The sequence below is a fragment of the Solanum dulcamara genome, chromosome 9, assembly GCF_947179165.1.
Source record: "Solanum dulcamara chromosome 9, daSolDulc1.2, whole genome shotgun sequence".
Taxonomy (NCBI): domain Eukaryota; kingdom Viridiplantae; phylum Streptophyta; class Magnoliopsida; order Solanales; family Solanaceae; genus Solanum; species Solanum dulcamara.
In genome coordinates, this window is record NC_077245.1 from 57,602,015 (window position 1) to 57,616,896 (window position 14,882).

Here is a 14,882-nt window from a genome sequence, read left to right on the forward strand (position 1 = left end):
AATTACAGACTTAAACTATCATGACGATCTATTACACATTTAAACTACCTAAAAGTGAAACTATTACATACCTGAACCTATAACACCACTCTCATAGTATGTGTTGTATTACACTCGCTGCCACATGGCGCCATGTCATCGCCACGTCAGAAATTATAATTTTTTATATTCTTTTCTTTTCTTTTCTTTATTAATTAACTTTTCTTTTATTAATTATATTTTATACTAATTAACTCTATAAACAATCCATCCAATTATTTTTATATTTTATTCTTTTTTTCTTTATTATTTAACTTTTCTTTTATTAACTATATTTTATAGTAATTAGCTCTCAATTATTTATCAACCACCCATCTAATTTTTTATATTTCTTTTTTTTTATTGATTAACTTTTCTTTTATTAACTATATTTTATACTAATTAAATCCTAATTAATTATTAACTATCCATCAATTATTAACCACCCATCCGATTTTTTATGTTTTTTTTCTTTTCTTTTCTTTTCTTTATTAATTAATTTTTCTTTTATTAGCTATATTTTATACTAATTAAATCCTAATTAATTATTTTATACTAATTAAATCCTAATTAATTATTAACTACCCATCCGATTTTTTATATTTTTTTCTTTTCTTTTCTTTATTAATTAACTTTTCTTTTATTAACTATATTTAATACTAATTAATTTCTAATTAATTATTAACCACCCATCCGACACCCCCCCAAACCCCAATCATGTTCTCTACCAAAATGGGGAGAAGAATTCTTCTTCTTCTTAATGGGTTTTGAAAGAAAAAAAAATCAAGATTCAAAATAGGGAGTAAATAGAGGTGGGTGAAAAGAAGAAGAGGGTAGGTGGGTGTGAAGAAGAAAGGACGTGAGGGTGGGGTGATTTTGTTTTTTAAATTTTCTTACTTTAATGGATTTTGAAAAAAAAAATTAAGCTTCAAAATGGGAGTAAATAGAGGTGGGTGTGAATAAGAAGAGGGTAGGTGGGTGTGAAGAAGAAGAAGGTAGGTGTGAAAAAAAGAAAGGATGCGGAAGTGGGTGATTTTGTTTTTTTAATATTTTTTTTAACTGACGTGCTGTTCCTTTTTTTTTGCCACGTCAGTTGTAGGGGGGGTAATAGTTTCACTTTTAGATAGTTTAGGTGTGTAATAGGTCACCATGATAGTTTAAGTTTGTAATTGACTTTTTGATACAACTTTAGGGGGAAATTTATATCTTTTCCCGTAGACTATTTGTGTTATCTTCCCCATTTCAGTTATATTCAGTTGTTGATTTGTATATCTTATTGTCATGCTAGACATGATGTTAACTTGAGGTCACTTATGGCTCTAAGCATCGTAGCGCGACTAGAGGCTAGTCTCGGATTTGACAAATTTAAAAGGACTTGATCCAAACCCTAGAATTTGGACACAAGTTTGTGGGTAAGATAAGTATACCTAGTCACCTTATCGTAAAAGGACTTGATCCAATCCCATATTGTAAACTCATTGCATGCTTAATAGATTAATTTCATAGAAATATCGACGTTAATTTATTATGAATAGGCGAGTAGTAATTTGGGAGAATACTATGAATAATTCTAATCCGGTTAATTAGCAACGATAAATAATTTGGATTAAGGAGGAATAATTAACAATTTAATAGGATTGATGAACCATCTACAACCCTGGCACATGCATCCATATTGAATTTAATTAAATTCAATACAATAATTTTTCTTTGATACAATCTAAATCCTTTAATTTATTTATTGCACATGTAGATAATAACATAATCTCCATTTGGAGAACCTGATTATATAACAAGTTCTAGTTTAATTTAGTGAACAGTTAATCATAAGTCTCTATGAGTTCGACATCTATTTTATCATTTTATTATTTGATAATTACATATATTTATGTGTGCATTTGGAAGCAACAATAAACCTTACTAGTTAGCTCACATACGTACACTCTTATAGCCCTAACAAGAGGTCCCACTCATGAAGTACTTGATCTCTTGCAAAACTAGATTTGCAACTTGTGAGAAAGTGTCATTTGTGAAAAAGCCATGTTGCATTCCCTCAAACTCAAAATAGTGAACGTCCTTGTTTAGCTCTTTCATCTTGCTTGCATAATCTTCAACTCTATCTTTGAGAAGTTCATTTCCTCCCACAATCACCAATAGTGGATCAAGCTTAATGGGCTCTAGTTTTGGGCTTAATGGCCCAAATGGGTTAGCCAATGGGTGATCTGCAGTCGCTCCAATTGGAAGTGATAACCTCCAAAACCTGACAAACAAAGTACATAATAATTAATTAGTTGAGTATCGAGCATAATCCCAATCCAATCAATGTTTATAATTAAGAGGGAGGGTGGGACGTCCATTTTAGTATCTCAATTAGTGGTTAGACGGACTAGAGATATCAAATGGGTGGATTTGACTGAATTTGGACAATTTAAAATAAATTGAGTTAACAAATGAAAAATTTTAAATACGCCATGACCAAACTAGCCAAATTGATGAAATAGATTGGGCTAAAATGGATTAAAATGCAGGTCATAATCAAACTCGTCAAATTCTTACTAAATTTTAACTATTTTATTGTTCTTCTATAAATTTTTAGTATCAATTAATTTTTTTAAAAAATTATGGTTATATATAATATATCAAATGAAAAAATATATTTTTAAAAATATTTTGACAAAATTTCTAATAAAACAATCAAAATATATATCAATTCAATTTTAATAGATTGAAATAATAAATAGGCAAGTCACTAATCCATCCAAACTAAAACACATTGGAGAAATTGAGCAAACTTGAGTTTATTTTTGTCACCCCATTATGACTAGAAAATAATACATTCAGATTTTTTTTATCCTCTATAACAATTTTTAATATAATGATTAAATAATTAAGGGTGTGTTAGGTACAAAGAGTATATTTTCCTAAGAGAAGTTTTTCTGAAAAATAAGTTGATTTTCTTATTTATTTTAATAACAAAAAATATTATCTTAAAGTATTTATGCGTAATCTACCAAAACTCTATAAGGATGGAATGGAGGATGGTCAAAGGGTGCGGTGGGGTGGGATGAGGGAAGAGGCGTTGGGTGGATTGAGGGGTACAATAAACTAGAATGTCACTTATGAAATATGCTTCCCTTTATTCCATTAAGAAAGTCATTTTTCTCACTTTAAAGAAATTAACTTTTCTAGAAAAATATTTTTCAAATATTTTGTCCAATCAAATATAAAAGAAAACATTTTTCACCATACTACACACCCTCTTAGTTTTAGTTGAAATCAACTTTCATATAATATTATCCACTGAAGGTTAATTTAAACTTCTAGACTTATTATTGTTTTATCGATATAATATGACAGGAAATTTGGCTCACCAAGTAATGAAGAACATACATTATTTATTATTTTATTATAATAAATCAGAGACAACGACATGCATTTAGCTATATTGCTACTCTAATACATATCCTTAATGCTTGAAATTATCTAACAATTGTTGAGGATAGAATCATTTTCCATCATCCAAATCCAATACAATAATGGATTTGTCATATTGTAACCCTAATTGTAGATATATACTATTAGTAAGTTAATATATATATGAGGTGAACTTGGTCCTACCAAATCTTGTAAATGTGGATATCTTCTAGACTCTAGTAAAGACGCAATGGCTTGCCAAATTTAGATAGTATTATATTACCTAAACAGCTTTTTTGTTTCTTCTTTGTGATTATCTATCCATGAGAAAGTGAGTAGTTACGTCGATTTTATAAGATAGAATCAGAGTATGAGCAGTTGATTTGTTTGAATTTCATTTTTTATAAGAATTGATATTTTTGATTAAATCTTCTTGTTACTAAATTTTTTATAAAACAATTTATAAGTTAAAAAAAAATATTCCTTCCTTCTACAAAGAAATATTTTTCAAAAATCATATAATAAAAGTCAGTTATTATCTTTCTTTAACTTTTTATCAATGTGTAATTTTATATGTATTATATATTAATTTCTATCTGAATTTATACATTTATATTGTATTAAGTAAATTCTACCAAGTGTGTGCATAGAGTTGAGATACCTTTGAGTTGAGTATATCATTCTAGAGGGAGGTCAAATGTTTGATACACTCCTCAAATCAGTCTCGATGAGATACCTAAAACAGTACTCCTTATATAATTATTTAATTTGACATGAATTTTTTTTTAAAAATAATTAAAATTTATGGACTAAAAAAAGTCATATATATATTTATATGACAGCATTAAAAATAAAATAAAATTTTTAAGTTTAATTATTACCAAATATAGATATATTATTATTATTTTAAAAACTGAAAAAAAATTATCACAAAAGTTGAAACAGAAGCTTGTTAGAGAGGACCTACGACCACGCCTAATTTTATTTCGAATTTTGGACAAGACGACTCTTCTCACAATTCTAGATACAAGAGTCTGCGCTAGCACAGTCTGAATACATATAAAATTTTTTCTCCAATTCATGTGATACGTATAAAATTTGAAGAGTAAATATCTTAATTTTTAAATACTTTAAATTTTTAATTATTGTGATTTATAATAATGTTTATGTTATTTTTAATAAATATATGTTACTTTCTCTATAACAATTTATCCGATACTAACAGAATTTTGAGAGTCAACTGAATAATTTTTATGTCTTTTAAATATCTTAAGTTATTAATTATTGTGATTTATACTATCTTTAACGTAATTTTTAAATAATATTTGTTACTTTATTTTTCCCAATTTATAAGGCACTAATAGAATTTCGAGGGTCAATTGAACTTTTTTATTTTTTTAAATAATTTAAGTAGCTAATTATTGTGATTCACAATACTTTTACGTAATTTTCAAATAAGACATACTATTAATTTTGTCTCAGTTTATGTGGCACAAATAGAATTTCAAGAATTAACCACATTTTTTATATGTTTTTCTTAAAAAATATTTTGAGATGTTAATTATTGAGATTTATAATACTTTTTCTGTCATTTCAAATAATACATATTGCTTTCTCTACATCAATTTATGTGGCATCGATAAATTTTTTATATGTCTTTTAAATATTTTAGGTTGTTAATTATCGTAATTTATAAAAAAAAATTATGTAATCTTCATATACATAAAAAAAAATTAAAAAATAAGAAAAACAACCACGAAAAATTAGAACAGAAGAACTTATAAATGACGAAAATACCCCTACATGCCAAAGTAGGCATGTTGACATGCTGCCTGATTTGGCATGCAAAAGTCCCTCCTATATATATATATATATATATATATATATATATATATATATTCCTTGCAATTACTCTACAATAAAATGGAAAGAAAAATTTGATGCAACTAAGATGTAGTCCTTGTTTTTGATATGTTTGTTTGGTAGGAATGAAAAATATTTTGTGAAAAAGTGTTTTTATATAAAATATTTTTTAGAAAAATAAATGAGTCTATTTTTTTGTTTAGTAAATAGGTAAAATATATTATTTTTAAAATATTTATATGTAATTTAAATAAATATTATGAGAGATGGAGTGAGAATAAGAGGTGTGGGTGTGGGTGCGGGTAAAGATGATGTATTTTGAAAATGAAAAGGATACAATCTGTTGAGATGAAAAAAGAAGTTAGAAGTATTAGTTAGAATCAAGGGTAGTGTGGTCATTTTACCTACTATATGGTTAGAAATAACTAACCAAATTAGTTAGTCAATTAGACAACTAATTTGGTATATGTAGGGATATGCAACTATGTAAACATAAAGTTAGGGCATTTTGTAAAACACTGCCCCAAAAATGTGAACTCTCTTTCTCTCTCTATTCTAATCTTTCTCTTCCTTCTCTCTAGCTTCTTCCTCCTTTCTTCTTCCTTCTCAGATTCTAGAAGGAACTGAGCTCAAACAAGCTCATGGTATCAGAGCAGTGATCACTGCAACGAAGGCTCAAACAGCTGATTCAAAGACTCAAAGCTCAGAGTCAAAGAGTCAGTCAAGTGTATATCTTGTGTTTACAGATCTAAGCTTCATCGAAGCACAAACTGTAATCAACACGAATTTCCGCAACAAAGAGCTCAAAACTTGAAGAAATGACAGGCGAAGCCACTGGTTCAACTCAACGAGTGGGTATACCAAGTTCGGCAAGCTCAGCAGGGAACAATGGACAAGGTATTGACTATAATCATCCCTTATTCCTTAGCCCTACGGATGTGAGTGGTATTAGCATCATATCGTTTCAGTTGCAAGGTATTGAAAACTATACTCTGTGGAATCGGTCAATCAAATTAGCCCTACTAGGTAGAAATAAATTAGGGCTTGTGGATAGAACGTGCAGAAAAGAAATGTATGGTGAAGAACTATGGGGCCAGTGGGAAAGAGTAAATGCAATTGTGTTGTCATGGCTTATGAATTCAGTTTCGAAGAGTTTGCTGAGTGGAATTGCATTTGCTTCAAATGCATCGAGTGTGTGGACTGACCTGCAAGAGAGATTTGACAGAGTTGATGGGTCAAGAACTTATAGTCTACATAAGGAGATAGCCACTTTGCAACAAGGAACAGTTTCTGTATCAACATATTATACTAAGCTGAAAGCATTGTGGGATGAGTTTGAAGTGTTGGTGCCCTCACCGTGTTGCAATTGTGAGAAATCCAGAGGTTTTGTAGCTCACATGAATAGACAAAAGCTATATCAATTTCTAATGGGACTGAATGACACGTATCATCAAGCTAGGAGTCAAATTCTCATGATAGATCATTTGCCTAATATCAATCAAGCATATGCTATGATAGTAGGAGATGAGAGTCAAAAGGCTGTGGTTACAGGCATCAATAATTTGGGACTATATGCATCAAATTCAGAGTCAGTAGCTATGTACTCCAGAGCTGGAAATAGTTCAGGCATTGGCAATAGGTTCAAGAAGAATACCTCCTTAATCTGTGATTTCTGTAAATGTAGAGGCCACACAAAAGAGTCCTGCTACAAGGTGGTGGGGTATCCCCCAGATTTCAAGTCAAAAAGGAGGGTTCAGAATGCAAACATGGTTCATACTGATACTAATAGTCTCACTAGTCAATCTCAGCAGTCAGGTCAGGCTAACTTTTCTTATGGTCTAAACACAAATGTGTCTGATGAACCACTGTGGGGCAGAAGTAGCACAGTACAGCACACTGCAGACAAACTAACAACAACTACTCCTAACAAGACAACTGAGAGAGAGGTCAAACAACTACTTCAAGGGTGTACATTCACAAAGGATCAGTATGAGCAAATTCTTATGATGATGAACCAACAATCTTGTCCAAGAGCCAATGCACCTGAGTGCAATAAGGCAAATAATGCAGGTAAGGCCTTATTTGTGACTGAAAATAGTGAAGTGTGGATTGTGGATACAGGTGCCACAAATCATATGGTGTCTAAGCTGGAGATGCTGCTAAAGAAGTCTGTACATAAGCTTGACACTCCTAAGAATGTGTGTTTACCAAATGGTGGTACCACTCAAGTAACTCATGTTGGTTCTTGTAGTTTACCATCTAAAAGTCTGATCACAAATGTGTTTCATATTCCAGAGTTCAAGTATAACTTAATGTCTGTTAGCAAAATAACCAAGGAATTAGGCTGTTCAGTCTCCTTCTTCCCTGATTTCTGTGTTTTCCAGGAGCTTTACACTGGGAAGGTGAAGGAAGTTGGTAGAGAAGAGGGAGGCTTGTATTTGCTATGGAGTCAATTAACTCAAGGTGATACAAGTCAGACTATGAATTCTGCACACTATGTTGATGCTGCTCATCCAACAGACAAGGAGTTAGATATGGAGCTATGGCATAAAAGGCTAGGACATGCATCTTCAATTGTACTGTCAAAGATGTTTACTATGAATAAAGTTAGTAAGTGTAAGGTGTCAGACTGCTTGGTGTGTCCTTTTGCAAAACAAACTAGACCTGTATTTCCTTCTAGCATCATCAAAAGTAGTAGCTGTTTTGAGTTGATACATGTTGACCTTTGGGGACCTTATAATACTGCTACCTTTGATGGCAACAAGTACTTTCTTACAATTGTTGATGATTTTTCACTAATGACTTGGCTATTTTTACTCAAACACAAATCAGATGTATGTGTGTCTCTTAAATTGTTCCTGCAGTATACAAAAAATCAGTTTGGCAAGGTGGTCAAAGTCCTAAGGTCTGATAATGGTACTGAGTTTGTTAACTCAGTATGTGATGGTATGTTCAAAGCATTGGGTATTATACATCAAAGATCTTGTCCATACACTCCTCAACAAAATGGTGTGGCTGAGAGGAAACATAGACACCTACTAGAAGTCACCAGAGCCCTCAGATTTCAAGCTAAAATACCTATCAGGTATTGGGGTCACTGTGTACTAGCTGCTGCCTACCTCATTAACAGACTTCCTAGTAGTGTCCTTAACTTCCACACTCCTTATGAAAGATTGTATGGCAGCAAACCAGACATATCTCATTTGAGAACAATTGGCTGTTTAGCCCTTGCAAAGAACCTCACTGAACATGACAAACTCAACCCCAGATCAAGATCAACTGTGCACATGGGTTACTCAGAAGTGCAGAAAGGCTATATTCTGTTTGACCTGCATAATAACACATTCTTTGTTAGCAGGGATGTTTCCTTTAGAGAAAATATATTTCCTTTTACCAAGGCTGATGATTGTGCAACTCAGCAGCTGTTTGTGGATAACCTGCAAGACATAGGTGAGACAGCTACATAGCTTTCTCTGTCTCCCTTCATAATCTCAGGTGCTTCTCCTTCTGTATTATCAGAAGAGGCTTCATGTGTGCATCCAGGTGGTGATAAGCAAAGCTATGTGCCTATACAACCACATACTGATGTGATTGAGGCTGATATGTCTGATCCTCCTCTCACTAGAAGATCTGCCAGGTCTAAACATCCTCCCACATGGATGAAGGATTTTGTCTCCTTGAATGTTAATCAGGATGTCCAATATCCTCTGTCCAACTATGTAAGCTACTCTCACCTCTCACCTTCTCATCAACACTTTATTGCAGCTGCTTCCTCTGTGATAGAACCTTCCAGCTATGCTGAAGCTGTCAAAGATCCCAGATGGATTGAAGCCATGAAGGCAGAGATTCAAGCACTGGAATGCAACAATACCTGGGTAATTACTTCCTTACCTGCAGGGAAGAAGCCCATTGGTTGCAGATGGATCTACAAAGTTAAATACAAATCAACAGGTGAAATTGAGAGGTACAAAGCAAGACTAGTAGCTAAAGGATACAGTCAACAAGAGGGAATTGATTACAAAGAAACCTTTTCCCCTGTTGTGAAGATGGTGACTGTCAGGGCCATTCTTTCCACTGCAGCATCCAAAAATTGGCCCATTCATCAATTAGATGTCTTCAATGCATTCCTACATGGAGACCTAGAGGATGAAATATATATGCAGCTACCCCAGGGATTTGTCAGTCAAGGGGAGAAGGTATGTAGACTAACAAAGTCCCTTTATGGGCTCAAACAAGCTCCAAGGCAGTGGAACCACAAACTTACTGAAGCTCTTACATCCCTCAAGTTCAAACAAAGCCAATATGATTACTCCTTGTTCATCAACAAGTCAGCAGAAGGTATTGTAATTGTGCTTGTGTATGTAGATGACATGTTGGTCACAGGTAGCAGCCTAAAGTTGATAGAAGAGACAAAGAAAGCTCTACAAAGTGCATTCAAGATGAAGGACTTAGGGGAGCTCAAATACTTCTTGGGGATTGAATTTTCAAGATCCAAAGCAGGAATACTTATGCATCAGAGGAAGTATACACTTGATCTGATAGCAGAAGTAGGGATGACTGCAGCCAAGCCAGCAGGAACACCTATAGATGCCAACATTAAGCTTACATCAAAGCTTTATGATGAGCATGTAAACCAAAAGCAGGAAGAGTCACAAGATCCTCTAATAGAATAGGCAGCCTATCAAAAACTCATAGGTAAACTTCTATACCTCAACATGACAAGGCCAGATATAGCCTTCAGCACCCAAACATTAAGTCAGTTCCTAAATCAGCCAAAGAAGTCCCACATGGATGCAGCTCTAAGAGTAGTTAAGTATCTGAAAAGGCAACCTGGACAAGGTATACTATTGTCAAGTAAATCAGATAATCAAATCACAGCATTCTGTGATGCAGACTGGGCAGCCTGTGCACTCACCAGGAAATCAGTCACAGGCTACTTGATCAAGATGGGAAAATCTCTTATTTCATGGAAAGCCAAGAAACAAACCACAGTGTCCAGAAGTTCAGCTGAAGCTGAATATAGAAGTATGGCCTCTACTATTTCAGAACTTGTGTGGCTGCTGGGAATGTTGAAAGAAGTTGATGCTGAAATGAAGGTACCAGTGCAGATATATAGTGACAGCAAAGCAGCTATTCAAATTGCTGCCAATCCTGTGCATCACGAAAGAACAAAACATATCGAAATAGATTGCCACTTCATTAGAGAGAGGTTGCAGCAAGGCATGATCAAAATCGACTACCTGTCAACCCAAGAACAACCAGCTGATCTGTTGACAAAGGGACTGCCCAGAGCTCAACATGAGTACCTTTTATCCAAGCTAGGAGTTTTAAACATTTTTGCACCTCCTAGCTTGAAGGGGAGTGTTGAGATGAAAAAAGAAGTTAGAAGTATTAGTTAGAATCAAGGGTAGTGTGGTCATTTTACCTACTATATGGTTAGAAATAACTAACCAAATTAGTTAGTCAGTTAGACAACTAATTTGGTATATGTAGGGATATGCAACTATGTAAACATAAAGTTAGGGCATTTTGTAAAACACTGCCCCAAAAATGTGAACTCTCTTTCTCTCTCTATTCTAATCTTTCTCTTCCTTCTCTCTAGCTTCTTCCTCCTTTCTTCTTCCTTCTCAGATTCTAGAAGGAACTGAGCTCAAACAAGCTCACAATCAATATAGAATATAGAATGTCACTTATAAATTTTTATTTTATTTTATATTAACAAAATCATTTTTCTAGAGAAACAAAAAAAATATTTACTAAATTTTTTAACTAAATAAAATATTTTCCACCATACCAAAAACACACTCATAAAGTAAAATGTATTTCGAAAGTTCGTGATGATAGTGGTCAGTGGAGGTTAGAGGTTCACATGGGGAACGAAAATAATCATGAGTCACAAATAGTGTATCTGAGTTCACAAATTGACAGCAGCAAATGCCACAAAACAAGTGTATATAGGTAGGTACATTCACAAAAGCACATAGAATCTCCGTTTTATTTTCCACGTTTAATTAGATATAAAAATTTTATTTTCCCTGTTCAATACATCCCTCAGACCGCTTTGCTTACCGTTCTTACAAAAATATATAGATAATTCAAAATAATTATTATGTTAAAAAGTCAAAATATAATAATTATTTATTTTCATTTTTACCCTTAATTATAAATATGAAAAAATGTTAATATGATGTAAAAGGAGAAAATACTAAATTGAGAAGAATAATAAATAAGAATAATTTAGTCAAATTACTTTTTAGTTATTATTTTTTTTAAAAAATGTGTAAAATAAAACATGACAAATAAAGTGGTCCGGAGGGTGTAATATATTAGTGATGACATAAATAAAAATAAAAATAGTGGTTAAATTATAATAATACTAAAAATTGGGTCAAAATCAAGGGATTAAATTAATTTTTTAAAGAAAAATCGACACCAAAACAATCCGTTGATTTGGCATTGGTTGGTTCCACTAAACCGACGGACAGAGTCAATGGGTCAATTTTTCTGAAATATACATAAAAAATATAGTTACTTAAAATTAAACTTAAGTGTTTATTCTTTAGACAATTCTATTTCTCGACTATATATGTTTTTTGATAAAATATTTCCGTCATTTTTATGTTTACTCTTCAGCTATAATTTTGCACTTCAACAAATAACAAAGTCTCTCGACTTTTGTATAAAATTCTAATAAAAAATTATGGGACTGCATCAATTTTCCTTTTTAAAAAAATCACTTTGTATAGTTTCAGCACATTGTTGCGCGAGAAATAAATCAACAGACATGAGACAACTGTCAATTTTATTTAAAAAGAATTAATTTGTTTTAAAAAATAAATCTTATATCGACATACTGAATCAATTCTCCTAGATTCTTTGGATTGATTCAATCCTGTCGGTTTTTCTCCTTAAATTTTAGTAGTGTTAAGAAGAAACATCACATTAAAGTAGTTGTATGTTGTATGAATCTATAGTTTTATGAAATCTTGTAAAAGTTTCATAGAACAGAAAATTATTAAATATTTTGTAACGTTACAACATAGAAATAATTTCATATGATTTTTTTTTTTTAAAAAATACAATTGATATAACCTATTATTTATAAAACAAAATAAAATCGATTTAATTTTAGTGAAACATTTTTTTTTTCAAAATAAAAGAAGAAGAAGATAATTTAAAATTCAAACCATTGAGTACCAGGTATATTCCAAGAAAGTAGCATCTCTCCTCTACTCATGGGACTAACATTTGAAAGTTGAAAATGTGAATATGTAGTGAGATATGTGGTCTGTAGTTGATTTAGTAAATTTTCCCTTTTCCTCAACACCATAAACTAGCCAACCATGATCAAAATTTAACATTATCTCCGTGCATTGTCTTAATCCCACTAAAACTTTTATCCATCCTTATCGCAATTATAACAATAGGTTCGGTCATTTTCATACTAAAGAACCTAAGATCCCATTCACACTAGCTCATTCTCTATTCAATAATTTCAATTTTCTCATTCAATAATTTATTTCTCTATCATAATTGCTCATCATAAAGTTTCTTTTAATATTAAAAAATTGTATTACATCATCTTTTGTAGCTATCTTTAACTTTTTACAAATTTCTTGAAAGTTAATTTTATAGATGGATTGACGTGAATATATAGCCGTGATTAATAAATTTGCTGCGGATCCTTTATCTTATCATCTCAAGAAAATTATACACAGACTAGTAAGTAAATTACTCATTGGATTTCAAAAAGAGAAAAACGTCTGCCTGCTTAATTATATAGATTTTGGTTTAAATTAAAGTGCGCAATAATTGAAAAAAGGAAACAAAAGTTGTTCTCACTCGAAAACAAGGTGTCACATGAGTATTTGTTTAGTTTTGAGGACATAAAACAACAGCATTTGTATCTACTCCTAAAAGAGACATTCCATATTGGATGAAAAGTCTCTGAATTCATCGAATTCCCCATACCCTGCCCTACGTCGCCATTGGTTCCTCGATGATGGATTGATTGTTAAAATAGTATAATTCCTAGCTATAAATAACTACTTTAAATTATCTTAAATTCTTCATGGCCATGCAAAAAAAAAAGAAAGAGGAGCAAGGAGAAGAATTAAAGAGATACGAGCAAGCAGTTCATATTCATTAGTTATATCGTATTCAGTAACGGATTCAGAATTTTTATGAACGGATTCAAAAAATAAAAATATAGTGTTGAAGATTTGAATTTAGAATCTTAAGGTGAATTTTGAACCCTCTAAACTGTAAGCAAATCTCTAATTTTATATTCAGAAGGTTCAAATTCTATATAGTATATAAAATATTATATATATATGATGTAATTTTTTATCGAGGGAGTTTTGGAATTGTACCTCTCAAGAATTTGCATATTCAAGAAAGGTTCATCAGGTCCCTCTGCTTCTGACTTAGTCCTTGGACTTCCCCCGAAAAATGGCGCCATGAGAACATAACCACGTACTCTAACCGGTGCCAGTTGAGGTGAGCCAACTCCAAGTCTCAGTGCCAAATGATGCGCCATGTTCCCACCAGATGAGTCTCCAATCACATAAACCCGATCATAATCATGATTTATCCATGAAGCATCATCATATGTAGTACTATTTGACAAAGCCTGATTCTGCAGCCACTTCATGGACGCAAACGCATCATCCATCGCAGCTGGAAGGCGATACTCTGGGGCCAGCCTATAGTCAGGAGCGATAACAAGTGCTTGGAGTACAGAGGAGAGACGTAGGCAACAGTTATGACAATTAGGCCACGTACGTGAACCTAAACAGAAACCTCCACCATGAAAGAAGTAAATGATTGGCAGCTGCTGCTTGTTTGCACTACATTTTGTTGGCTTGTAAAGACGGAGATACTGTTTCTCTTTTCCGTCTCCGTTGTCGTAAAGGATGTCTTTCCAGACGACTGAGCCATCGTCTTTGACAGGAAAATTATGAAAGTCAATTTGGTCATCACTTAATCGGCTAATGGATCCATCACTGTAAACTTGAAGGATACCTAAGCAGTCTTCTACTACATGAGGAAGAGAACCCATTATTTTAGGATAGCAGTGAGGTGAAGGAAATTAATCTCACTATAAATAGGGAGCAAACCAACGGATGTAGCTCAATTGGACTATTCTAAGGTTTCTTTTTTTGTTATATTAAAGCTGAAAATCGCCTACCACATGCAAGTATTCCTATTTCCCAATTTATATGCACTTTTATTTTTAGTCACTTGCAAAAGAGATGAGATGTTTTTATATTTAGCATTCTCTTAGTTTCAAAAAAAATAACCAACTTTTCTTTTTAATCTATTACAAAAATAATGATCTTTTTCTTTTTTTTAATAATATTCTAATTTCAATTTTTTAAGATCACAAGATTAAATGAGATTTTGATACATTTGATATAACTTTAATTTAGGACCACAAAATTAAATTTTTTTATTTATTTTCTTAAACTTTATGTCAAGTCAAATTAGATCACTTTTTTTTTGCAATGGAGTAAGCAAGCAAATTAACTTTAAAATATTTATTTTATCTTTAATGAAATAATTTATAATTACATAGACATTTATTA

The 14,882-nt window shown here is 32.2% G+C and overlaps 2 protein-coding genes and 1 long non-coding RNA gene across 5 annotated transcripts; 1 reads left to right on the forward strand and 2 right to left on the reverse strand.

Annotated features, from left to right (window-relative positions):
- Positions 1 to 1,723: 1,723 nt before the first annotated feature.
- On the reverse strand, positions 1,724 to 14,491 carry LOC129903054 (probable carboxylesterase 15). Its single transcript, XM_055978535.1, has 2 exons — positions 13,668 to 14,491; positions 1,724 to 2,278 (listed from the first exon to the last, which is right to left on the reverse strand). The coding sequence occupies exons 1-2, from the start codon at positions 14,354 to 14,356 to the stop codon at positions 1,972 to 1,974; spliced, it is 996 nt and encodes a 331-aa protein (XP_055834510.1). The 5' UTR covers positions 14,357 to 14,491; the 3' UTR covers positions 1,724 to 1,971.
- On the forward strand, positions 5,551 to 7,727 carry LOC129903053 (uncharacterized). Its single transcript, XM_055978532.1, has 2 exons — positions 5,551 to 7,365; positions 7,680 to 7,727. Exons 1-2 carry the CDS (start codon positions 6,114 to 6,116, stop codon positions 7,712 to 7,714), a joined length of 1,287 nt encoding a protein of 428 aa, XP_055834507.1. The 5' UTR covers positions 5,551 to 6,113; the 3' UTR covers positions 7,715 to 7,727.
- On the reverse strand, positions 8,541 to 10,999 carry LOC129903055 (uncharacterized). Of its 3 annotated transcripts, none has more exons than XR_008770194.1 (7): positions 10,211 to 10,996; positions 10,005 to 10,125; positions 9,560 to 9,876; positions 9,323 to 9,422; positions 9,187 to 9,220; positions 8,733 to 9,099; positions 8,541 to 8,624 (listed from the first exon to the last, which is right to left on the reverse strand). It is a non-coding gene; the product is annotated as an uncharacterized LOC129903055 (long non-coding RNA). The 3 variants fall into 3 exon arrangements; XR_008770195.1 differs by having other exon boundaries at positions 8,614 to 9,099; positions 10,211 to 10,446; positions 10,536 to 10,999; XR_008770193.1 differs by having other exon boundaries at positions 8,614 to 9,099; positions 10,211 to 10,994.
- Positions 14,492 to 14,882: the final 391 nt, after the last annotated feature.